This window comes from Asterias rubens, chromosome 19 (genome assembly GCF_902459465.1).
Source record: "Asterias rubens chromosome 19, eAstRub1.3, whole genome shotgun sequence".
In the NCBI taxonomy this organism is placed as follows: Eukaryota; Metazoa; Echinodermata; class Asteroidea; order Forcipulatida; family Asteriidae; genus Asterias; species Asterias rubens.
In genome coordinates this window covers 10,398,755-10,424,011 of record NC_047080.1, presented here as the reverse complement: position 1 = coordinate 10,424,011, position 25,257 = coordinate 10,398,755, and the positions used below count along the sequence as shown (strand labels likewise).

Here is a 25,257-nt window from a genome sequence, read left to right as displayed (position 1 = left end):
GTGGAAAGTGGGTGGGGCGGGGGGGGGGGTGGGGTGGTAACACAGTCTCTGTTCGCAATTTTGGCCTCACAATATCTATCAAATTTGTAGGGACACCGTACCTGAAAAATTTATAACTAGCACTGTTACATCTCAAATAAAAAATAGATAAACGAACACAATTGTTATTTGTGTTACGTGTTGTGTTGTCAATCTAAACCTTGTGAGGGGGGGGGGGGGACGACAATTGTGTATCTACTCGGTAAATGGATATATACACCTAAAAGACGAAAAACAAGTTTAGCAGTCAAAGGTATGATAATTTATTGTAGTTATTCGTGGATATCACACAGAGCGTGCCCCGATTTTATCATTAAAAATAAATAAAAAATATACCCTAAGTATACTGCTCTGATTTCTGAAAGACGATGTTGTAAACAAAACTTTGGCCTACAACAAATATTTCATCATGGACAATGCACAAAATACATCTAACATGGGAGACTCAGACAATCATATTATATAACTTAATTAATTACCATTGCGCTTGTTTCATTGGCATATTTCTTTTATAAATTATGCATCTTGGACAATGCACAAAAAACAAACATTGGACTCAGACAGTCATTTTTTTTAATTTTTTGTTATTACTATTTCATTGGTAGATTTGTTTTTGCATGGAAACACCTTCAATCGAATCGAGGGGGAGCTAAATAAGCATAATTTGTTGATATCGGCAACAAATCGACAAAACTCTGAACCTGACATGTGGTCCATAACTCAGGTATCGAATTACTCTCTCTCTGTACATTTAAGTAACTAACTAATTAAGTAAATACATAAATAACTAAATAACAGAGCAAAAGACAAATAAACATACAACTATGACACTATTGAATGCCCAGTTAAAAGTCAAACGCAATTTTTCTTTTACAAAACTCCAGCATGCAAATTAAGTTTTTAGTTGCTGAATTCACAAAATTAAAAATTGAAACAGTTTAGTATTACTCAATATTTAGAAATCTGTGTTTCTATTTACACACACACTAATATATATTTGAGCACCATTTCAGAAAATTAATATTTATTTATCTGTGTATTTTTTTTTCAAGATCTTTATATATGGATATATCAGCACAACGGCTGTTTTACATTATGGTCATGTCTTAAAGACACTGGACACTATTGGTAATTATCAAAGACCAGTCTTCTCACTGGGTGTATCTCAACAAATGCATAAAATAACAAACCTGCGTGAAAATTTGAACTCAATTGGTCGTCGAAGTTGCGAGATAATAGCGCAAGAAAAAACACCCTTGTCACACGAAGTAGCCCTATATAGGACTCTTCCTCTGTACACAGAATAAGAAAAATCAAGCCTGAACATCAATCAATAACATTGCATTTTCCTCAACTTTTACATCTTCATTTCCTTCCGTGTCAACTTTATCTTCTCCCATTCCGTCCAAATCATACAGCTGCTCTTCCAATCCCAGGGGGTTGTCGGGCAAGGATTCCCAAAGCAGTTTCCAGAACCGATCTTTGTCGCCCTCCCTCTGCGGACCCCTGCCGTCCAAGACGGCACCGGGCCAGGTGATGTAGGAGAGAGTACGGAGGACGGTCTGGATGTCGTCGGAGAGGTTTGCCGGGTTGCCGAGATCCTCGAAGATGACCGGGATGATGTCCATTTGACGGCGCAGCATCTGAAGGAGAGCTGCTTGAAATTCATATCGACACCATTCGCTCTCGACAAAGCCAGGGGTGAGGAGGAGAAGAGTCTTGCGGGACCGACGAACTGCATCAGAGATGTTGTCGATGATACCTGGCGGAAACAAGAAAATTGTACATCTTCAAGCGGACAATTCGGTAATTTTTGTCAAAGACCAGTATTCTCACGTATCTCAACATTATGCATCCAGTAACAAATCTGTGATAATTTGGACTCAATATTGGTCATCGAAGTTGCAAGAGAATAATGAAAGGAAAAAACACGCCCGGCCCTGTTGCACGTCTTGTTTGCTTGCAGATGCCTTAAAATGCTTCAGGCTTGAAGTGTTTTAAGGAAGAAAGATATTATCTCTTTGTAAATAACTACGTTACTCAAGTCAGAGGAAGCCGTTTCTTACAATGTGTTATCTACCAACAGCTATCCATTGCTCGTTACCAAGTAAGTTTTTATAGACCAACAATTATTTTGGAGTAATTACAAATGTGTCCAGTGACTTGGTTCTACTTACTTCTCCCTGGCAAGAAGAATCTAAAATGGACACAGACACGGTAGCCATCTTGCTCTAATCTTGGAATGAGCTCCTGCACAACAAACTCCTCATCGGGTGTTCCACTCTTGTACGAGATGAAGACGTCAAAGTCTTTGTTATCTGAATCAAAATCATACCAGAAATAAACTCTCCTGAAGACGAGAAGAGTATACTGTTCGAAACGTCGAGACCCAACCGGTTCTTTTAAGAGCCAACACTCACACAACAGAGTTTAACACATGGTTGTACTCGTAAGTTCATTATGGACCAGGAGAGTGGAACACTCCAGTAAGTCACATCAAGTATGCCCAGAAACTGCTAAATTTTATATTTTTCTACAAGTGCGTTGTAATTAATTTCATGTAACTGCATGTCTTGAGCGCCTTTGATTAATTTCTGTTGACTTTGGGCGCTACAATAATGACTTCTGATAGATGGATGGATTGTTGATTGATTGTATGATTTCTCGCATGCTATCTAGCTGTGTGAACTCTTACCTTTATTCTTGCCAGTCTTTGCAGACCACCAGAGGATAACTTCTTTACGGAAACAATAAGCAAGAACACTTGAGACGATCAACACCAAGAGGCACATTCCTCCCAAGACGGAGAATGCTGTAGTTGCAGCCGGTGTGAAGCCATTCTCTTGAAAGCAAACACACAAACAAACACAAGAAAATAAGATAACATTCAGAAGAGAAACCGACGGCCCAGGGACCACTTGCAGAAGAAATTGTCCCCGCACGGCAAGAGACTGGAACCAGCTATACTCCAGCGCCAGGATCACAGACTCTCAACTCAAAGTTTCATGAAGTTCTTGTAAAATTATCTGCTGCGTCCAAAACACACGACTAGTCCACATCTCAATATCTAAAGATCTAGATCAAGAGGAGAATTTCAAGGAGCATTGAGCACTAATTACAGACTACTTCCTTCTCTTAAATCCTCACCTGTCACTTTCATCCTCACTGTATCATTCGTCTCCCCAACCTCATTCCCAGCTCTACAGGTCAAGCTTGCCAGGTCATAGGTCATATCAATATTTATAAGATGGTAGGTGTCACCAGTTGAGGAATCAATCTGTGGTGTTTTGTCAGGTCGACTGAGGATCCAGTCGTAGCTGGTTGGACGTGGGTTGGCTTTGGTCAAACAGGAGATGACAGCATCCTGTCCTGAGGCAAGCGAGATTGGGTCTGGATTGATCTCCACAATGGGTGCATCTGTTAATTTGATGAAGTAAAAAATAAAACCTGTTGCTGGTTCAGCTTACAATGAGTCAAATTGTGTTTGCAGTTTTGTTTTCAAGTTCTTACGGAGACCCTACAGGGTAAGGACAGGTACAAACAATGGAAAAGGTAAAACATAGAGAAAAGGTTAACAAAATGTCGAAATTACTTCGTCGAAATCATTTTCTTACATCGAAATAGTTTTGTTACACCCAAATATTTTTTGTTCCGTGAAATGTGCATAGGTGTATTGACCTGAATTATTTCAGGTAATTACCGATGAATCCAATGTCCATTAATCAGAAGCCCTTCTCAGTGATGTGTGCCACTCTATACTTCATATTCTTTTCTAAACCAAACTTACACTGTACATTCAAAGAGGTTGACATTACTCTACTCCCCTCCCAAGCTGGGCTTTCCATGGCAACAGAGACTCTCCGTCCATCATCTTCAGGGGCAGGGTCAAAGGTCATCGTGGTGTTGACATCAAATGAATACTGATCATCTGATAGAGTGATGACTGTTGTGGGTTGCGGGGTGATTTGTCGGCCCTCTACGGCCCAAGTCAGTGATGGAGCTGGTTTGACTTTCTCCATCTGGCAAAAAAGCGTCACCTCCTGACCCGATGTGGCATTCACCACGTCTTGGAAGGAACACTTAGGTTGGGGATCAGCTTGAGGGGAAAGTCAAGAAACTTATTCAATTTTTCATTTCATCGATCGCATTTAAATAAATTTAAAAAAGACATTCAACAAACACCTTTAATGCCATAAACAAACATCTTTAATGACATAGACAATAACTATAAAACTGAAAGTAAAACGACACCCCAGGTTTCATGTTTCCTTAGTGTAAAGATACTCTGTATATCGAGAAATCAAAAGAATCAGTTTCGATTTCAATGGAAACCGAAATGTATTGTTGTTTTCAAGATTTGTTTCGATTGTCTACAAGTCATATTGCAAAAGTCATGTAAGTTGTTTTAGTCTTTTTAGTTCTGTGAAGTCATGTCAGTTGAAGTGATTTTTCATACGATATTTCCTGCAAAACTAAGAGTACTCATTGATCTTAATTTAGAGCTAGTGAAATGTATACAAAACTCACATTGGACAATAAGCTTTGCCTCTGCATAATTCAAGTCTGGCTCCTTGAAGGTGAACCCAACATAGCATCTGTACACATCCTCATCCGAGAATTGTACACCATAGATATGAAGTTCAGAAACACCATCAGAGAGATGGCGTACCCCGTAATGGCCAACTTTATCCTTGATCTCTGAGGATGGTGGGTTGTGACCTTTGACCCATTTGATGGTCCCAGCTGCCTTCTTGGTCTTACAGGTGAAGACAACATTCCTGTCGATGAGGGCGGTTTGGTTCTGAGGAACTCGCATGAAGGGATCTGGGACGGCTGTCAAATATTAAAACAATTTAACAAAATGAGCAATAAAATGCTTGTAATAATATTGAGATAATTATATGAGAAATGTGGCTATACCACAAGTACTCAACCCGAGTGAAGGAACATCAACCAATGAGATGGGTTCTAAGTGTAAAATGGTCGTGGCACTCTTGTGTCCTTATAAGCAAGTGGCCAATATTGCCCCATCCTTCGTGTGTATAATAAAGCGAACTCAGGGCACGTATCGTAACAAAAATTGGCTTGCCCTCGTGTTCCTGGTCTGATCGGCAGCATATTGCGCCACGTCACCTTGTAAACCGTTACCTGGTGCTATAAAGGAATAGGTCTCAATAGTCATACTTTAAAAACAAACTTTAAAAAAACGTAGCTCCATATATGCAAGATGCGCCCATCAGTTTTGGTAGAGCGCTATGTAAGAACCGAATAACATTATTATATTTAGACATTATAATACCTATGACGGTGACGTTCACATATTGCCTGTACTCTGTTCCATTTCCGTCATAGACTTCGCAAAGATATCCACCATTGACGGTTGTGCTGTTAACTTCCAATGTGCTTGTGAAAACAACAGGGCTATTGTAAAAGCAAAATTCAAAAACATATTGTTTAACAGAGTATTGGAGTTTGTAATCAAATAATCCTCAAAACACAATCTTGTTTTAAAACCCAATGAGTTGATATTGCTTTTCTTTTGAATTTCGGACATTTTAACCGGTGTTAAAAATGGATTTATATTGAAATTGAAAAATCAGGAAAACATTTTTCATTTGTAACTATTGCAATGTTGAATTGTCATCACCCAACCACTCTCTGTTTTTTTGTGTGTAAGTTGTCAGAGTCACAAAGGATATTAAGCTTATTGATCTTCCTAGCGCATGTCTTTAAGAATCTTGAAGGATTAGACTACCTTGGTTTATAAGGGACTGTTTTCTCTCTGGATGCAGTGACTAGGCGCGTTGATGTACTCTCTTTGATCCAAGAGTAGTTTGCAGGTATCATCCCGTCTCCAATACAGGTTAGGTTGTATGATGTTCCATACGGTACATAAACATGTTGCTGTTGTACACTGAGTCTAGGGGAAGCTATATGGTACAAATGGAATGACATTAGAAAGCACATGCACATGTTATTTTAAAAACATTTTGTTGTCACTTATAAGAAAATAGACTGGAGTGGTCTCCTGTCTTTTTCCGCAGTTATAGTCACTGGTCTTAACGGGCCCATTGATTTCATTGGGTACGATGACTTCATTTTGATAAACATGCAGTGACGAAGCTTTCCATATCTGTGTTACATTTGGTTTGAGGTGATGAGCATAATGTTTGACGACGTCACGAATAGGCATGTAGCGTTGTTTTATACATAGGTCTATGTAGAATTCGACTGCGAATCTCCATGTACGAATCCGGACATAAGCGCAAGACTGGTGTCTGGCGTAATTCACGAGCTTCAAAGTGTGATGGCAGATGTACAGGTCAATCAGAAAACAGGTGTTTTTATTTCAAATTATCAAGTATCGAGGAAATACCAGCAACTTTGATAGGAGTATCGTAATTTCAAACCAGTCTGGGGATGATGTGGATCTAAAGACCCCGTCATATCATTGGATCTAAACAACTGGCTGTAATATTAAACTTATACCAATACAATACATGCATTGCTTTCTTTTAAAGGGTTCATTTATTGGGTTGTTGTAGTGGTATCTTCGCCTTCCACCTCTATGACCCCGGTTCGATTCACGCCGGGAACATGATACGTGGGTTCTCGGACCCGTTAACCCTATTGGACGCTTCCGCCAAGGTGTCCGCCAGGGTGTTGTCCCTACCAGACTGTGTGCGGTTTTCCCTGGAATAAATAGCTGCGGTTTTTCCTCCCACATCTAAACTGAAACTTCCTTCCTTTGTCTTCTCTCAAGTTTTGGTTCATGGCTGGTAGGGCGTAAGGCTTTTCTATGAGTCATTGGCTTCACTCAAAATTTCTGCTTCAACGCAAAAAGTAGCTCAACAAAATGACGGTTACCAGAACAAGGTTACCACACCCAAACTGCCAAGTCACAGTTACAATTAGTGACTGGTATCCAGTGCGCGTTTGTGCTGAACAGAACATTGTTTAAGCAATAGTTATAATATCTGCTTGAGCAGCTCTACATTTTGGCACTGAATAAATGAAATGAAATAAGAGTAACAGTTTGTGAGTGGGTTTATATCAGGCCGTATCTGAATCGGCGTCTACAGCTACGGCTACGGCTGTTGCTAAAGGTGTTGCTAAGGATGTCCTATACCTCAAAGCATGATGACGCGGACATCTCTAGCCGTAGCCGTAGCTGTAGCCGCTAATTCGGACACGGCCTAAGTCTTTTGATGTACTTACTGTGTTCACAACGCGTTCCTTCAAGTCCAGGGGGACACATACAGATCCCATTGAAGCTATGGCACTCAACTCCCTGAACACAGGAACATGTTTGGTTACATGTACCCCCATATCGGCCAGATGGGCAACCTGTGGAGAGTAACAAAAGTACATCACCACATTTAACCCTCCGATGACCTGTCAGAAAACCTAATTATTGTCCATGACTTTAAAGTTAAATGATTCTCAAAATGCTCTATCGAAAGCTGCTGTACTCCTTACCATTTTTTATATATATAATTATTATTGCCATTAATTTTAAGATTGGTTACCAAACATAGTATCTTCCCTTTAAATAGATAGAATTAGTGGTAGGTTCCTTATAGAGTACATATGTTTATATAATATTTTATTTCAATTTATCAATATACATGTAGCTGTTTTGTTTTTTACTGTGTTTTTTTTTTTTTGGGGGGGGGCGCGCTGCGAAAAGAGCAATTCACAATATTTTGATCTGTATCCTTTACAAGTTATTTCTTTCTGGAAAAATACATGCAAATAGTTACATTAAGTGGACAAGTCGTTAAATCGGCCCCACGCGCTGAGATAGTCGAGTTGTGGCGGAACTCTCGCGAGATCACTGCTCGAACTGATGGCTCATTGGAGTAGAAATCGGGAAGCCATCAGTTCGCGCGAGAGCAGTGATCTCGCGAGAGAGCTCCGCCACAACTGGACTATCTCAGCGCGTGGGGCCGATTTAACGACTTGTCCACAAGTCTCACCATTAAGTTGTGCAGTTATGTTCAGGTTGTACTTTTCGTTTGGGAGTCTTTTAAGGAGAGGTACGTTGCAGCGATTCGTCAGTGATGTAGCTGGGAACTGGTCAATGTGCATTTGAATGGTAAGACCTTGCAACCACTCAGGCGGCAGATGACGCAACTCCTTGTCTGGTACAAGTTTTACACTGTTTCCATAATAACCATACGGACTTCCTGTGTGTAAAAGAAGCGGGGAAAATCATAACTACTTTTACGTTAATGAAGGGTTTTGATACCTTTTGTAGATCAGGTTTTGGCCATGACATGAATACCTACACACTGCCATGCGAATGAAGATGTATGTATAGTACAATTTACCTGTAAAAGTTTCAGCTTCATAAGTCGTCAAAGTTTTTAAGAAAAAAAATGGAAAGCACAGAGCATCTTTTTCAGGAGAGTTGCGTAAATCCGTTGCGCATGTTAAAATAATTTGTGTAAAATTGTTTTACAAATTTTTCAAAAATTTAACCATCTCAGCAAGACATATTTTAAGAGAAGATTTCTTCTATCGTTACCTTTAAACCTTGTAATTTTAATGTAAATCTGTGTACGTTTGCGTTCTGTGTCGTCCAAAAAGTACCCTAATCCTTTAAGGGCGAGCCTTTTTTTTTTTTTTTTTTTAACATCTCGATTGTGTTAATCCAATATAAAAATAAAAATAAAAGGAATACCACGCAATTTCGTTCTACTTTTAAAACCTCTTTCTAACCATATGCATTTTATAACAAACGGTTACAAACGCTTTTCATAGACCAACTCGTCCGATCCAAGGCAACGTGTTCCTTTAAGTCCAGGGGCCAATTTCATAGAGCTGCTAAGCACACAAATTTGCTTAGCATGAAATTTCTTCCTTGATAAAAACAGGATTACCATCCAAATTTCCATTTGTTGCATATTGCTTGTTACAGGTGTTCAGCTGATGTTTGCTCAAATCATGTGGAAATGTTGTTGGTTATCCGGTTTTTATCGAGGCAGAAATTTCATGCTAAGCAAATTTTTGTGCTTAGCAGCTCTATGAAGTTGGGCCCTGGTAGGGGAAGAATGGTGAGCAAGGTTCCAATAAATCAGAGGGTGCTCTTCTGGAGGTTGCTATACAAAAGCATTCCCGGGTCATTTGACATAGCAACTGTCATGTATCATCTTTATAACAAGTAGGCTTTCGACTCAACAAGTAGGCTTTCGACTCAAAAGTTACATACATGTTTCGGGGTCATGACCAAAGTTTGACTTTATACTTTAAACACTTTTTTTTTTACTCATACCGTGTTTTAAATGAAATAACAAACCTGTTGTGAGGACCTTTATGTACCAGCTTGTTTCAGGTGAGAATAAACAAGCTTGAGTAAGTAGCTGTTCCGTTTGTTGTATGACGTCCTTGTATTCTGGTGCTAAAAATATATGGTAATTGACGTAATACACATCAAGTCCACCTGTTACAATGCAAAACAAGAACAAACCCATCAGAATCTAAATTCTAATGGACGTTTTATGAACGCTAGGTGGCAGCAGACTCATCAGGTAAATTTCCATTGCGTAGTTATGAGCATGCGCACATTGCCGAGATTTATAGATTGACCTGGTCAAATTACGGGTGCTTGCAATAAACCAGAAACACCGGGGTTAACCCCTACTCTTCCACGGTAAGTGTTTAACGTGCACTACCAATCCCAGTACACGGGACCTATGGCTTAATGTCCCATCCGAAGGACAAAGCAATGTGTGTTAAATATTGCTCAAAGGCACAGGGGGTATGAATGGGACCTGAACCCACACTCTACTGACCAGAAACACCAGAGCTTGAGTCTGGTGTTCTTAACCATTCGGCCACGACACGCGACAAAAGGGGGTGTTCGGAAACTTGTTGAGATTTTCAAAACTCAACCACGGTACATCATCAATATTATTACATTATGTACAACCGCGTTCCCTACGCTCTTCCTCAGAGAACCTCTTGGCTGAACATACGAGCTGCGAACGTACATTTTATGATGCGCCTCCAAAATGTATGGAACTTATTACCATCACATCTTCGTCATGCAACTACACTTGGACAATTACAAAAGCTGTACGTAAGACGAATTAATACACAGAAATATTGTTTTATTTGATTTTACATAGGAGCATCTTGAGTTCGGACTTTTTGTTGCAACTTCTGTTATAGGCGTTAACCTTAAGAAAAAGGCACTAGGGGTGGATTTGACAAAGGTAGTCCTAACTTAGGACTAGTCCTAGTCAATGCTAAGAGATAGGACCAGTCCTAAGTTAGGATGAGTTACTGGTCCTAAACTTAGGACCAGTCCTATCTCTAAGCATTGCTTAGGACTAGTCCTAAGATAGGACTACCTTTGTGAAATCGACCCATGCTGACAGGCCTATGTATGTATAATGTCTGTATACGGTAAATATACTTACATGTCCCGTTAGGAATTGCCAATATTTTATAGTCCTGAAAGTCATCTTGCATTTCTGGGTCCATAGGGGGATAAGAAATGTCCACGGACATAAACTGTTGGAACAAACACCAACAAAAGAACTCGTCTTATAAAGGGAATTTTTGTGCTTACAGGCTTTATGAAAGTGGGCCCAGGGTGATTACTCATTCAGATTCTAAATTCCAGAAATTTTGTTGTGCTAAAAAACAACCTTTATTGTAAACTACCAGGAACAATTAGCTTTAACCTTGACTGCCACCATTGACGGGATAAGGAATAAAGTGCACGACAGAAAAGGCTAAATAAATGAAGAACCATGCCATAAACAGGGTTTATGTGACAAGGCCAAGCTAATAAATATTGTAGAACTAAAGTTAAAGGGAAGGTATACCTTGAATAATTACTCAAAATAATAATGACCATAAAAACTTACTTGGTTTAAAGGCAGTGGGCACTATTGGTAATTACTCAAAATAATTATCCGCATAAAACCTCAATTGGTAACGAGTAATTGGGAGAGGTTGATGGTATAAAACATTGTGAGAAACGGCTCCCTCCGAAGTGACGTAGTTTTCGAGAAAGAAGTAATTTTCCCCACGAATTCGATTTCGAGACCTCAGATTTAGAATTTGAGGTGTCGAAATCAAGCATCTGAAAGCACGCAACTTCGTGTGACCATTATGCGACAGGGGTGTTTTTTCTTTCATTAATATCTCGCAAATTCGACGATCGATTGAGCTCAAAATTCACAGGTTTGTTATGTTATGCATATGTTGAGATACACCAACTGTGAAGACTAGGCTTTGACAATTACCAATAGTGTCCACTGTCTTTACGTTCATGGCACTAAAGAAACATACAGTATTTAAAAAGCCTTTTGAGAAACATTTCAATTTATGCAGAGTGGTCACAGGGCTATATGCCAACATTTGTATCTAAAAAGCGTTACCGCGTCAATGTAATTGTCCCATAGGTCACCACTCACAATGGTTAGTGTCAGCTCTTCTGACGGTTGCTATACAAAAGCTTGCCCACATTATTTGACATAGCAACGGTCTCTATAGTCTGAACAATTCAAATGTAAGCCAAAACTTGTGACCAAACAAGTCATTGCACCAGACATCATTCAAATCTAACTCGCAGAAATGGCTTCCCTTTCATTTTGGCTGCAGAGCTGAAACCTTGTTTTTGTCGCTCAATTTCCGGGTTGAATCTGTTCAGCGTTCGTTTACTCTGATAAATATGATTATACCAAGCCTGTCGTGCTTCGTGTTTGAAAGGGCACATGGCGTCAGGGCATTTTCTCCTTTAAAAAGGGTACCGAAACCCTATGAGGAAAATTGTCAGTTTCTTCTGGAGCATTTGAAGGGCACCAAGGCAATGACCCGAAGCCGATTTTACGAACGCTATAGGATTAATCCTATCTTGAGTTAGGACGAGAATGCTTTCAGATTCTTGATTTCAAAGTCTAATTTTGAGGTCTCGAAATCAAATTCGTGGAAAATTACTGCTTTCTCGAAAACTACGTTACTTCAGAGGGAGCCGTTTCTCACAGAGTTTTATACTATCAACCAGCTCCCCGTGTACTCGTTCCAAAGGTTTTATGGTTATAATTATGTTGAGTAATTACCATCACTGCCATTATACACTTTCGGTACAGAAACAAAAAAATTCACAGATTTACAAATAATTTAAAGGGTTTAAAGAATGTAATGGTAAAAGACTTCGCTTGAAATATTGTTCCATGAAATGCTTTACTTTTTGAGAAAACATTAAAACAATATAAATTCTCGTTAGCGAGAATAACGGATTTATTTTAGCACATTTCATGACACGGCGAAACGCGCGGAAACAAGAATGGGTTTTCCCGTTATTTTCTCCCGACTCCGATGACCGATTGAACCAAAATTTTCACAGGTTTGTTATTTTAAATATAAGTTGTATAATGGCTTTAATATTAATAATAAGTTAGGAAGAGTTTGGTGAAATCGACGGCATGGGACTTGGAGGAAATCGGTTTCGTTGCCTCGTTTACGGTCCATTAGCCAAAAAAAGTGTAAAGAGTTAGAGAATTGATGTAATATTTACCGGCTTTGAGTCGTCGTGTTGGGAAGGAGGGACAAAACATGACCTGTCATAGTCATTGTGCTGTGGTTCATTCAGTTGGTTACCCGATGACACAATCGGTGACAACGACACAGTGACAGTGACAACAATGATGATGGCTGCTGCACTGACGGATGACGATGACATCTTTTTACGAGTTGCTTCTTTTAGATCAGAAAACAGTGACTTTAAACTTGGCTGGATCAATATGTCGTATGAATAAAAAGTAGTAGAATACTGAAAAGTATTAGCAAAACGTAAAAGCATCAACTTCTAAGTAGAAGCATTCAGTAAAAGCATCTACTAAATTCCGGATGAATAAACTTATCCGCTTACTGCAAATGGAGTAAACACTTCAGATGTCAAGCTCTATGCCATTGCTGAATGTTCGAACCCTGTGTAAACGCATGCACATTCCTGTCCTATTTACACATTTTCATGTCACCATGCATATATTCATCCGCACATGATGCAGCATTTCAGTTAAAGGTGCACTGGACACATTTGGTAATATTATTTTTCAAAGACTAGTATTCTCAATTGCTGTATCCAAACATATGCATAAAATCACAAACCTGTGTAAATTTGGGCTTATATGGTCATCGAATTGACAAGAGACCAATGAAAGAGATGACACCCTTGTTGCGTTATACTTTGTGTGCTTTCAGATGCATAAAGGCTTCAGCTGACGTCTTTTATTATGTGAGTGAGAATTTACCTCTTTCTCAAAAACTAGGTTACTTCAGATTTGGGGTTTATGGGGCTATTTCTCACATATGCATACTATCAACAGGTCTCTCAGCTTGTACCAGGTAAGTTTTTATGCTAAACATTATTTTAAGCAACTACTAATACTGTCCACATGCCTTTAACAGAAACATGTCTTTCACAGAACAAGTCAGCCATGAGTGATTTCGATTGTGACTACATTTTGATGAAGGTGACTCATCAATAAGGTAGCCTCGTTTTGTAACCTCGTTGATACCTCGTATAAAGCCATGCCTCAACCCCGCGTTATCAAGTACTGTTATGTGTCGTGCGGTATAGTATCTATGCATTTCGTGAAGTCAGAGCGGGCCGGTGCTTGCGTAAAGAGCCTTGGACAAGGCGAATCAGAAGGGGGATACCCCGAATCGAAGCAAAACGTTTGTGTTCAATTGCTGAAACATCAAAAGTGTCTTTTACTGACCAAAAGTTCAGTTACTAAAAAGTCAGAGTGAAGAAGGAGAGAGCTTAATAAGGGAATAAAAGTGTAGAGGCCGTTTAAAACCGGCAGGGTCGTTGCCGTGCAATAAAGGCCCGAGCCGAAGGCGAGGGCTTTTATCGCAAGGCAACGACCCTGCAAGGTTTTAAACGGACGTTTAAGAACGAGTCACTATTCCCATTCATTAATGCCCTTTTGTTAAAAAAACGTTAAACAAAATACCATTATAGACACTTTGACAATTGAAAATTCGAGGTTTAAAATATTTTTTTCAAAAACTTTATGAAGATGTTTGATGCGCGTGGGTTGTGTGTACGCGCGCGCTTATAAATAGATTACGCGCGCGCCTACATATATTACGCGCTGTATAACTATGAATTGCGTTCCGCGTGATAATCTTGCGCGCGCGCGCCCGACACGCGGAAGCCAGCCGGTCTTAAACAGCTTCAGCTGTGTCTTTATCAACCGTTTAAATACCCCCACGTGACGCGCTCTCCACCAATAGGAGTAGAGAAACTGTCTGGGGTATTTATGAATAATAATATAAAAAAAAAGATGCGAGCTGAATAATTATGAGCACATACCCCAGCTTTTATTGAACAAGTGTCATATTTAATAATTATGCACATTGCGAAAAATGGTTCGTCACTATAATTATTAGTTTGTGTCAAGTATGCAATACAGTTTTGCTCTAACCAAATTGAAACAATTGAAACATCAACTTACTTTTATAAGACACCTTTAATGAATAAAGCCTTATAGACTAATAGACGTGCGTCATATCCATTTGATAAATAAATTGGCTCTCACTGTTGCTTTGTGCGTTTATGGCATACGAGTGTGTTGCTACTGCTGCATTGTTGCCGTAATATGAACCCAATTTGAACAAGCTGCTTTTATATAAAGCAGAAAATATTGCTAGATGGTTTCCTGTTTTAAGGAAAGTGAACAGGATGCCAGCTATTTTGTGCTTAAAGATAAAGGATGATCTCAATATGTCAACTATTACCTTTTGATGGCCAAATAGACATCGCAGATACCGGTTAATAACCATTTTACTCTCAAAATTTGCATTTAGTAATAAATAACTCGAGTCAAAAATGCACCAGGCCGCGCAGCTTTTTCAGCCGAGAGTCGAAACCGGGTTATCTATTATAATGACCCTGGACGCCAGTGACGAATTTCCCCTATTGGTTTTGAACACAGTTCTCCAGCTTTGGCATTTCCACACCAAATAGCCGCCACTGACGTCACGATTCCTTTTACGCGCGGGTTTGTTTGACCCCACGTTTTTCAGAAATTTGGCTTGGAGCGTTCTGGAGAAAAACCCATTTTTACCATGTTAAACGTGAGTTAAGAGACTCGTTAAATTTGTTATGTTTCCTGGATGGAATTAAGCAAGGGACCCCAGTTAAATTTCTGTCGTGTGAATTGCACTTTAGTGATCAATCTTATTTCTTTGTGAAATCTATCCCTGGGTGAACTTCTGAATATAAGTGCGGAAACTCTGATGTTTGTTGGTCTTTGGTGAAACACAAGAACAATAGAAGTTATTGAATCGGTAATATACAATATAATATAACTGTGATTACTTCCTCAAAGCAAAACTACATGGGATGGACAATCAAACACAAAAATCAAACACCAGTGTGTTATTGTCAGCACGGACAAGTTAGGGAAACCATACAGTGTTATTTTTTTTCTCTTTTTTTCCACAAAACCTCCAAAAATTATTTTCAGTATTTACCGATAGTGCCCACTCGACCTTGAAAATGGGCCCTGCGGTATTAAAAAGGGAAATTCCACATCTGTTTTTTCATATGAACAGTTATATACATGTCCGGCTGGTTAATAGTTCTTCCTTTGTTCCTCAAGTTCTTTCGGTTTTGATTTGAAGAGAAAAAAACGATGGTGCGGTTTTTGTTTGTATAACATATGCCTCGAAAATATTTATTTCCACAAAACCTCCAAAACACTGAGAAGTTACAAAATGTTTCAAGAACATGTTTTAAAATCCATCACGCAAACCCCATCAAAGAAAGTAGCCAACAAGAAACTTCCTAAAATTATAAAATTATTATGAATTGACACTATTTTTTGTGAGAAGTGAATCTTAAGATGTGAAATCGGAAGAAAATCTCAATTTACCAGACAATTTATAAGCCTTGTAGTTTGTATTAAAGGTTTGCATGGTGGAAATGTACTAAACATACGAAATTTGGAGTATATAGTAACACTCACTTTTAGATAGATCTCTCTGGAGCGGTTGGTGGGTCTGAGAAGAATCTATGGAATTTACAATTAATGGGCAGTTAACTCGATTAAAATTTGTTTTTGTCTTTGGAAATGTGTTATTTCAATTTCAAAGCTCTAAGTTCAGAGAAGAAACTATTGTATGACAAACTCCATTATAAAAAGGAGTTACGAAACTTTTGTTTAAACCTTCACCCCTTTTTTTATAATTCAAACGTCCATTTAACTTAACATTAGTTGTCACCAAAAATAACATGTAGGCTGGTTGCCAAACATTTTTTTTCTCTATATACAAGGCTAATGCCAAAAATAATGTTTTTGTTTTTCTTGGCTTGCTCTTAATAATTCACAGACCTTTTCTATTGTTGTCAACATCCGTTTTATAAACATGTCCTTGTATTAATTTGACGATGTTAAACATGATTTGTAAAAAGAAACTGGAAAAAAAAAATCAAATTTCCTTGTTGAGATTGTAATGAAAGACGGTGTCAAAAAAAGGTTTCATATCCTGGCGATCCAGCTATGCAGACATTACATGAAAAACAATTCCCGTTAAAGACTATTAATTTTGAACTTCTCACAGAGCAATGTGAATGTCAAAGCGGCAACACTGTTTGAAGAAATGCTTATTAATTGTATAAATCAATTTCCTTTGACAAAATTCCTAAACTAAGCACGTTGTCGTGGTTCAGATCTACTCGGTGCCCTGTATCCCTTTTTGAGGAGCGGTGATGCCTTGATGATGGCAACTCGAGAAGGCTCCGAGATAATTATGTGCACATCAGGGCCCAATTTCATAAAGCTGCTAAGCACACAAATTTCCTTAGGATGAAATTTCTTCCTTGATAAAAACAGGATTACCAACAAAATTTCCATTTGTTGCATATTTCTTGTCACCGGTATTCAGGTGTTGTTTGCCTATCCTGAAAATCACGTGGAAATTAGGTTGGTAATCCTGTTTTTATCAAGGAAGAAATTTTTGTGCACGGCAAATTTTTGTGATAAGCAGCTCCATGAAATTGGGCCCAGGTCTTCAAGGCATCACTGCTGATGGGCTCTCAACAAGAAGTTATTACATTACATTCTGAATTTTATGGAATAAGTTGTTGAAATGCTGTCAGTGATTGATAAGTTATGTAGCCATTCTCAGAGCTATAGTATACACTATTTGACATGAGATTTTGACTCAACTTGGAGGGTCAACTTGGAATTTGTTTTGCAATACTCTTCATACTTAGACTTCCATTGAAATATCCGATAAAATGGCACAGATTATAATTTGAATATTCTTCGTGTCACGTGGGCAATGAGCAATCTCAACAAAATTAGGCTAATTAATTTATTTGGCTAAATCTGCATCAAATTCAACCTGTATATTATATTTAATATTATTGAAAAACAAAGTTGAAAGCATTATAAGAACTATAAGCTTCCTTTGTCGATTTTTAAGTGTTGAGTATAGACTAGACTGGGCCCCTGTATTATCCGCAAGGATGAGGACAGGTACCTGCTTTTCAGATCCAGTGGTTTCATTGGACAGTCTTTGGATTGCAGTAACATATCGATCACTTGCCAATCAAAACACGGTCGTCTTCTACCTGCTGTGTCCCTCCCCGTGTGTACATAGCCATGGTTTCGAAAAGGGCCTATGTATAGGCCCTCTTGAGGGCGTCCTAATGTTTACAACCAAAAAGTCCAGAATCCCAGCAGAATCAGCTGTGAGTGTGCGTGTGAGTGTGACCACCTTCACAACTATCTTTTCATCCTTTATTTAGACATTCATTAATTCTACATATTGTGCCCACCTGTGACCTTGGAATGGTATTTGGACCATTTACGCAAAACCCTTCAATTCCACCATCGTTTGGTTTGACACTTCATAGTCAGCTCTAGAACTAGTGCAACTTGCGACACAACTTGCATTGACCGTCGCAAGGTCGAGTGCCGTCCTGCAATACAATACACATCAGCATTGCTTGCATTGTGTGTTGTGGTCTTCCTGATACTGTGATAGTCACATGACGGTGTGTGTTATTAGCAACATATGGTAGAACATTTACCTTGCTGTGTGTTTTACAACTGCCGTTTTGTTTGTCTTCTACAGCAGAACCAGAAACAGGTATGTAGTTTTATTGTTTTATTACTTTTTTTAGCCCACCCTGTTGAGCTGTTAATGGCTCTCTTTTATCATAAACATCAGTCTCATCACACCGTCGCCATTACAACACAAAGTCTGTGATGAGACCGATGTTAAAAGAGAGCCGTTGGGTAGGCTAGTAGTAGTTTTGGAAAAGTTTCCGTATGGCGCCACCACTTTTTCATTCGGTATAAAATAATAATACTATCTAAGTTTCCTCAATGAGATATCCCTTTTTGTAAAAATGAGTGAAAAAGTGGCCATACGGAAAGTTATCCGTAGTTTTTGTCCTATACTTTGTTTGATGGCTGCTCATACAGTCGATGCTTTCATACTTTTTCAGATTTTTTACTCTTTTTTTTACCAAAAAATTGTATCATTAGGCCTATTTGATACAAATGAAAACTTAGCAATCGTACTACTTTTTCAGTAAATAATGTACACCACTAGCTAGATTAAATTCCAAACAATGATGTCATCCTGTTTATGAAAACAGATGTTTTATAAAATAATATATAAAGATTGTACAGGAGACATGAAAAGTTCATTATAATAAATACCAATTTGTGAGCTAGAATAAGAAGTAGGCGTTAGGCCTAACTAACTTAAACTAATCGAGTAACTTGCACTTGCAGGTACAATCATGAATAAATCTCTTTTGGAGGATTTTTAGCTCAGTGAAAAGACCTGGCGTGTGGTCGGGACGTCTCAAACGATTTCCCTTGCTATGTACAGCAAAGTAAAATGCAAATTTTGTTTTATCATTACCACTCAAAAATCACCATTTGCACAAAACAAGCTCAGTCTAAATATTGTGCTATGTCAAACTGCTAGACCAAAACGTTCCCTAAGGTAGATTTACATACATGTACAGTTATGGTAGCTCAGTGAGTTAGTTTTTGTTTCACTATTCTAAGCAGCTATCCTTTTTTACAATCTTTTCCAGCATCAGAATGGGTAATTTGTTCTCGCCCGTCACTCAAGTCTCTTTAGACTCACCAGAAGGAAAGTTAGTACAAGACATCATCCACGACAAAACAGTCGTCGTATTCTCAAAGACGACGTGTCCATACTGCGCTATGGCCAAGAGGGCGCTGGACGAACACAACGCAAACTATGAAACGATTGAACTTAACCAACGTGAGGATGGGACGCGTATCCAGGGGGTGCTTGGGAGGATGACTGGAGCAACAACGGTGAGTGAAGTCTTTCTTTGGAGCCTGGTTTTTTTTTACCAGTCTCTAGAACTAGCAGAGGCATTCTAAAGGCTGAGTCACTGCAGCTATAACGAAAACGATAAAGATCACAATGCAAAGCGAACGCATTCTATTGGTTGAATGAACTTGTGCGTATTCTTCGTGGAGCAATTCAACCAAAAGAATGCGTTCTCTTTGCGTCGTGATTGTTATCGTTTTCGTTATTGCCGCAGTGTGACTCGACCTTAAGATAGTTTTAAACAAATTAGGTTATGAGACCATTATTTTTGAAGCACCTTAAAAAAGGTTCATCGGATACTGTGGTGCTTTCATCAGCGACTTTCAGAAACACAGGGGCAAACCTCTTCTGCTTAGGATCAATCTTAACTGGGTGCTGTTTTGGTTGTGGACATTACACAACACACAGGACCCATGGATTTACATCTCATCCAAAGGACGAAGCAATTGAAGATTTGCTTTTCTTTCTCTTTCTTATTTTGTAGGTTCCAAGAGTTTTCATCATGGGGAAGTTTATCGGAGGAGGAAGTGAGATCAAGAAACTAAACGACGAAGGAAAATTGGAAGGGATGCTAAGAGAAGCTAATGCTATCTAAGACCCTTGAACCTCTTTTACTACCAGGGTCCAATTTCATGGAGCTGCTTAAGCACACAAATTAGCTAAGCACAGCAACATAAATGATTGCCAGATTAAGGTTACCAGCCAAAATACCAAGTCACATGTACAATTTGTGACTGGTGTCCTGCCCATTACTGCTTAGTAGACATGTGGCAAGCCGTATTTCCTGCTTCAGCAGCTCTATGAATTTAGGCCCAGGGCTTATTTCATAAAGCAGTTAAACAGAAAATACTGCTTGACAAATGTCTTTGCTAAGCATAATGAGTGGGGCACCAGTCACAGCAATATACAAATTATGTAGTTATGGTCGGTAACCTGTTTCTGTAAAGTAACACCTTTTTGTGCTTAGCAAGTTTTTTGTGCTTACAGTCTTTATGAAATTGGGCCCTGACAGTACCAAGAAGAAAAACATAAGTTGCCTTTTTCGGTTTTTTTTTTAACACTCATAGATTTTATTCCTTCTCGAAAAATTGCCTTTTAATTATATAGGCCTTGATGATTCCGTGTTAGGTTCCCTGTATACACGATACAATGATACTTAGTTTTATAGTAAACACAAAAAGGAACCAGACTCAGTTTCGTCAAGGTTTATGGTGAAGGTATTCATTTAATAATAATATTGTTAATTATACTACACAAATTATTACAATTTTTGTAAACTAAACATATGTAAATTTTATTTATCCTTTGATATTACTGCCATCAACAAATCGATATGTCACAATTTTGTTCATGTTCTGTGTTTTTATAAATTGTTTTGAATAAATTTTGATTTGACAAGATTCGGAAATTTAGGCTCAAAATAAGTTTAGAAATGACTTACTCATCAAACCTACCTTGTATAAAGAAAGAAGGTACAGTGGACCATCATCACTGTGTTACCATGACTCTCTCCTTTTTATTAAAGGCCACACTATAGTTATTTGACTTTCACTATACCAACAAGTTTATTGCACCTTTAGCCTCGGTTTTGTTACCTTTCTGTTGCTGATGAACAAACCCTCCGGTTGGTATGGACGGCCAAGTGTTGGCAAAATATTCAATCGTGTTTAAACAGTTGTGACCAAATTCAAAATTTCTTTCAACTTTCAATTTATTTTTTACATTTTACAACGAAAGTTATTTTGTGACTCGTTTTACTAATTTTTTAAAAACTGCACAACCCCAGTTAGTAATATTTGAAGGGAAGCTTTCCACTGTCATTATCTTCAAACCCTGTAAGTTGAATGTAAACCTGTGGACATTTTGAAAAAGTACCCGAATCCTTTAAAGTGAGTTGTTTCTCCTTATCAACAGCAGCAGTGCTTTTTAAAGACAGTGGACACTATTGGTAATTGTCAAAGACAAGTCTTCACAGTTGGTGTATCTCAACATATGCATAAAATGACAAACCTGTGAAAATTTGAGCTCAATCGGTCGTCGTAGTTGCGAGATATTAATGAAAGAAAAAACACCCCTGTCGCATAATGGTCACACGAAGTTGCGTGCTTTCAGATGCTTGATTTCGACACCTCAAATTCTAAATCTGAGGTCTCGAAATCAAATTCGTAGGGAAAATTACTTCTTTCTCGAAAACTACGTCACTTCGGAGGGAGCCGTTTCTCACAATGTTTTATACTATCAACCTCTCCCAATTACTCGTTACCAATTGAGGTTTTATGCGGATAATTATTTTGAGTAATTACCAATAGTGCCCACTGCCTTTAAACCAAGTAAGTTTTTATGGTCATTATTATTTTGAGTAATTATTCAAGGTATACCTTCCCTTTAACTTTAGTTCTACAATATTTATTAGCTTGGCCTTGTCACATAAACCCTGTTTATGGCATGGTTCTTCATTTATTTAGCCTTTTCTGTCGTGCACTTTATTCCTTATCCCGTCAATGGTGGCAGTCAAGGCTAAAGCTAATTGTTCCTGGTAGTTTACAATAAAGGTTGTTTTTTAGAACAACAAAATTTCTGGAATTTAGAATCTGAATGAGTAATCACCCTGGGCCCACTTTCATAAAGCCTGTAAGCACAAAAATTCGCTAAGCACAGAAAAGTAACCACAACCCTAGATCTAGTAACAACATGCGTCCCATTCGCACGCACATCATACACATCAAATACTCTCCGTCACTATGGTCTTCGTCTTTGGAATTCGGTTGACCAGACAATCAAAACCTCATCCTCTGTGGCTATGTTCAAAATATTTTATAAAAAGTTCCTTATTTCCCAGTATGTGACATAGTTTCTATACCTATATTCTCATTGTAGTTTTTGCTTACTTTGTCATTGTCATTTTCTCCAGTAGTTTGTTCGTATGTATGTATGTCTGTTTGTCCGTCTGTCTGTCTGTTTGTCTGACGGTCTGTCTGTCTGTCTGTCTGTCTGTTTCGTCTGTGTTTTGTCCTAAGCATGTACCTTTAGTTTATCTATTTTGTTATGTAAAGGCAAGCCGCTACACAAGCTACCTGGCTTATCTTGGGCCTTGCCTCCACGCGTTTTCCGCCAGTTTATTTTTGTTTTCCTGTCATTTATATACCTGTATGTTTTACTATAATATTGTGGAAATGTTTTGTGGAAATAAATATATATTGAATATTGAATACCATTGTTGTGGCGTGCCCGACTCAATTTGTCAAGCAAAGAGGTTTGTCCAATTTGTAAAATTTCTGCTTTAACAGCTTTAAAAAAAATGAGCCCAGTCGGTTTCCCTGTCTCGTATATTATGTATAGATACACTATAGTGTTCGTGGTGTGATAAGTGACCAGACTATATATTCGTTGCATCATCCTCGTTTGGATTGTATCGACTTCAAAGATCGATGTAAGATCAATATACTTGTGAAGATCGATATTACAGATCGATTTGAAAGATCAATTCAATAAATCAACATTTTGAAACATCACAATGTAGGTTTTAGACAAACTAAACACACATTGAAGGGGCCGTTTCGTCACGATCAAAGCAGGATTTCGGCTGTACATGGAATAATTAACTCACCAATGTATAGACGATGTGACCTCTGACGTCACACGAAAAAGCTGTTTTGGCAGCCAGCTAGAAAGTGTATGCAATCTTACCATGACTCCGTGTCTTTTTGCCCCGGCGAAACATGACGTATACAGTGGTTTGTTTTCAACAGAGGGCGGTTTGAATGTAAACATAGGGACGACATAGCCCCTTTAAGCCTAAAGTGTTTTGCACTTTTCTTTTTCTTTTAGTTTTCTTTTCTTGAATGGATTTACGCCTGATTTTATTATATGTTGACTTTTTTTTTACTGGTACCTCTTGGTAATTGTTGTACCGAGTAAAATATGAAATAAAATACGACTACCCGTATGATTATGGTTTATTTCAAGGATTTCTTTGTCACAATATTTGGTATATTAAATATTGGTTGAATGGCTTCTGACAGGCACCCACCCCCCGAAACAAAGATATTGACAAAATTGTGAGACCTCCAACATAGGGCTAGATAGCTCAGAGCGCCGGCACGTTAAACCGGACGTCGTTGGTTCAAATCCCGCTCCTACTAGTAAATTTTTCTTTGTTCAACCCGAAATCGTATATTAATTGGATGAGAGTTGTATGGTGCTGTGGCGGTGTTTAATATTGTTAATGTTTGAATTCACGCGTTCGTTTTCCTTAAATCCGCTTGACTATTTTTCTTAGGATTAACAAAAAGAAGCTTGATCGTTTTGAGATTAAGGTTGTACGTTTTTAGAGTTACAGTATTTGTAATTGAACAATGAAAAGGTAACGAGGTGTAGCCTACATTGACAACCTTGTTCTCTCGTTCAGCCTTCACTCGGTTTTGAGAATTCAAATGATGCTGATAAAATATACAACGGAGATTTGTGACAAAATATGGTTTGACATTCACTTAGATGAAAATGACTTACAGTTTAATCGTTTAAGCTTGGCTATACTTATAAATAATTTAAATGTGGACGGTGTTTTTATAAAAACTAGCGGGATGCCGCGCTTCGCGTTTCACCCGCTTGGTGGTTGCGATTCTTTCTTATAGAGGTTTGCAAAATGTATTCGGGTACGGGTGTAACTCGTCCTAAGTAGAGATACTACTAGTCATAAGACACTGGAGACTATTGGTAACTGCCAAAGACAAGTCTTCTCACTTATGTATCTCAACATATGCATAAAATAACAAACCTGTGAAAGTTTGAGCTCGATTGGTCGTCGGAGTTACGAGATAACTATGAAATAAAAAAAGCCCTTGTCACACGAAGTTGTGTGCTTTCAGATGCTTGTTTTTGAGACCTCAAATTCTTAACTTGATGTCTCGAAATCAAATCCGTGGAACATTACTTCCTTCTCGTCACTTCAGAGGGAGCCGTTTCTCACAACGTTTTGTACTAACAACAGCTCTCATAATTACTCGTAACCAAGAAAGGTTTTATGATAATAACTATTTTGAGTAATTACCAAAAGTGTCCACTGCCTTTAACTCTTTGTGAAATCCACTCAGGCCTACTATAATATTTTGAAGACGTTTTAGTGCACGATTTTACAAAGCGCTAAAAGATAAATATCAAAATATAAATCTCTAATGGTAATTATAATGAGGCATTGTCACTAATGGTTTCTAGCCAATTAAGTTGTTTGATTTAGGACTGGTATAATGTCAGAGTACTTTCATCTGCTAATGTGTATCGTAGTCTGGTGACAGTGTCTTGCGCTTAACAGTTCAAAGGACACCGTGGTTAGACTGCGTCGGGGTACCATCATCTATAACATCTCGCTGTTCTAAATAAATCAGACAGAACCACCAAATATCTGATTTCGTTGAGCAGTTTCATTTTGAGATTTCACCATGAATCGAACTGTACTTTGGCTAGGGCTCGTGTGCCGTGTTGTGTTTTCTCAGGCTGGTCCACCCTGGAACGACGAGCAGCGGCTTTTGGAGGGTCTGCTGGACGCACCGGGCCGGTACGATCGGCGCGTTCGACCCGTCAAAAACGCCACACAACCCATCGATGTCCACGTCATTGTCGGTCAAGAACGCATTGCTATTTTGAGCTTGGTAGGTATACCTGAATGAATCTGAACGTAACTGAATAATAATATCGGGTTGACACTGGTCGAGGCTACCTTTGGTTATTGTCAAAGATCAGTCTTCTCACGTGGTGTATCTTAACATGCACAAAATAACAAATCTGTGAAAATTTGAACTCAATTGGTCGTCGAAGTTGCGTGATAATAAAGGAAGAAAAAACACCCTTGTCACACGA

General features: G+C 38.5%; 2 protein-coding genes across 3 annotated transcripts; one reads left to right on the top strand and one right to left on the bottom strand.

Moving 5' to 3' along the window:
• Positions 1-1,267: 1,267 nt before the first annotated feature.
• Positions 1,268-14,645, bottom strand: LOC117303069. 2 transcript variants are annotated; one of them, XM_033787137.1, is made up of 14 exons: positions 14,523-14,645; positions 12,575-12,756; positions 10,467-10,560; positions 9,341-9,484; positions 8,019-8,228; positions 7,258-7,386; positions 5,795-5,969; positions 5,339-5,460; positions 4,567-4,872; positions 3,827-4,135; positions 3,187-3,456; positions 2,735-2,881; positions 2,217-2,357; positions 1,268-1,801 (listed from the first exon to the last, which is right to left on the bottom strand). In XM_033787137.1, the coding sequence occupies exons 2-14, from the start codon at positions 12,737-12,739 to the stop codon at positions 1,353-1,355; spliced, it is 2,661 nt and encodes an 886-aa protein (XP_033643028.1). In that variant the 5' UTR covers positions 12,740-12,756; positions 14,523-14,645; the 3' UTR covers positions 1,268-1,352. The 2 variants fall into 2 exon arrangements, with proteins under 2 accessions (XP_033643028.1, XP_033643027.1); XM_033787136.1 differs by lacking the exon at positions 14,523-14,645 and having other exon boundaries at positions 12,575-12,977.
• A 3,067-nt stretch (positions 14,646-17,712) lies between these two features.
• LOC117302877 (glutaredoxin-like) lies at positions 17,713-21,181 on the top strand. Its single transcript, XM_033786839.1, has 3 exons — positions 17,713-18,168; positions 19,133-19,382; positions 19,886-21,181. Exons 2-3 carry the CDS (start codon positions 19,140-19,142, stop codon positions 19,994-19,996), a joined length of 354 nt encoding a protein of 117 aa, XP_033642730.1. The 5' UTR covers positions 17,713-18,168; positions 19,133-19,139; the 3' UTR covers positions 19,997-21,181.
• Positions 21,182-25,257: the final 4,076 nt, after the last annotated feature.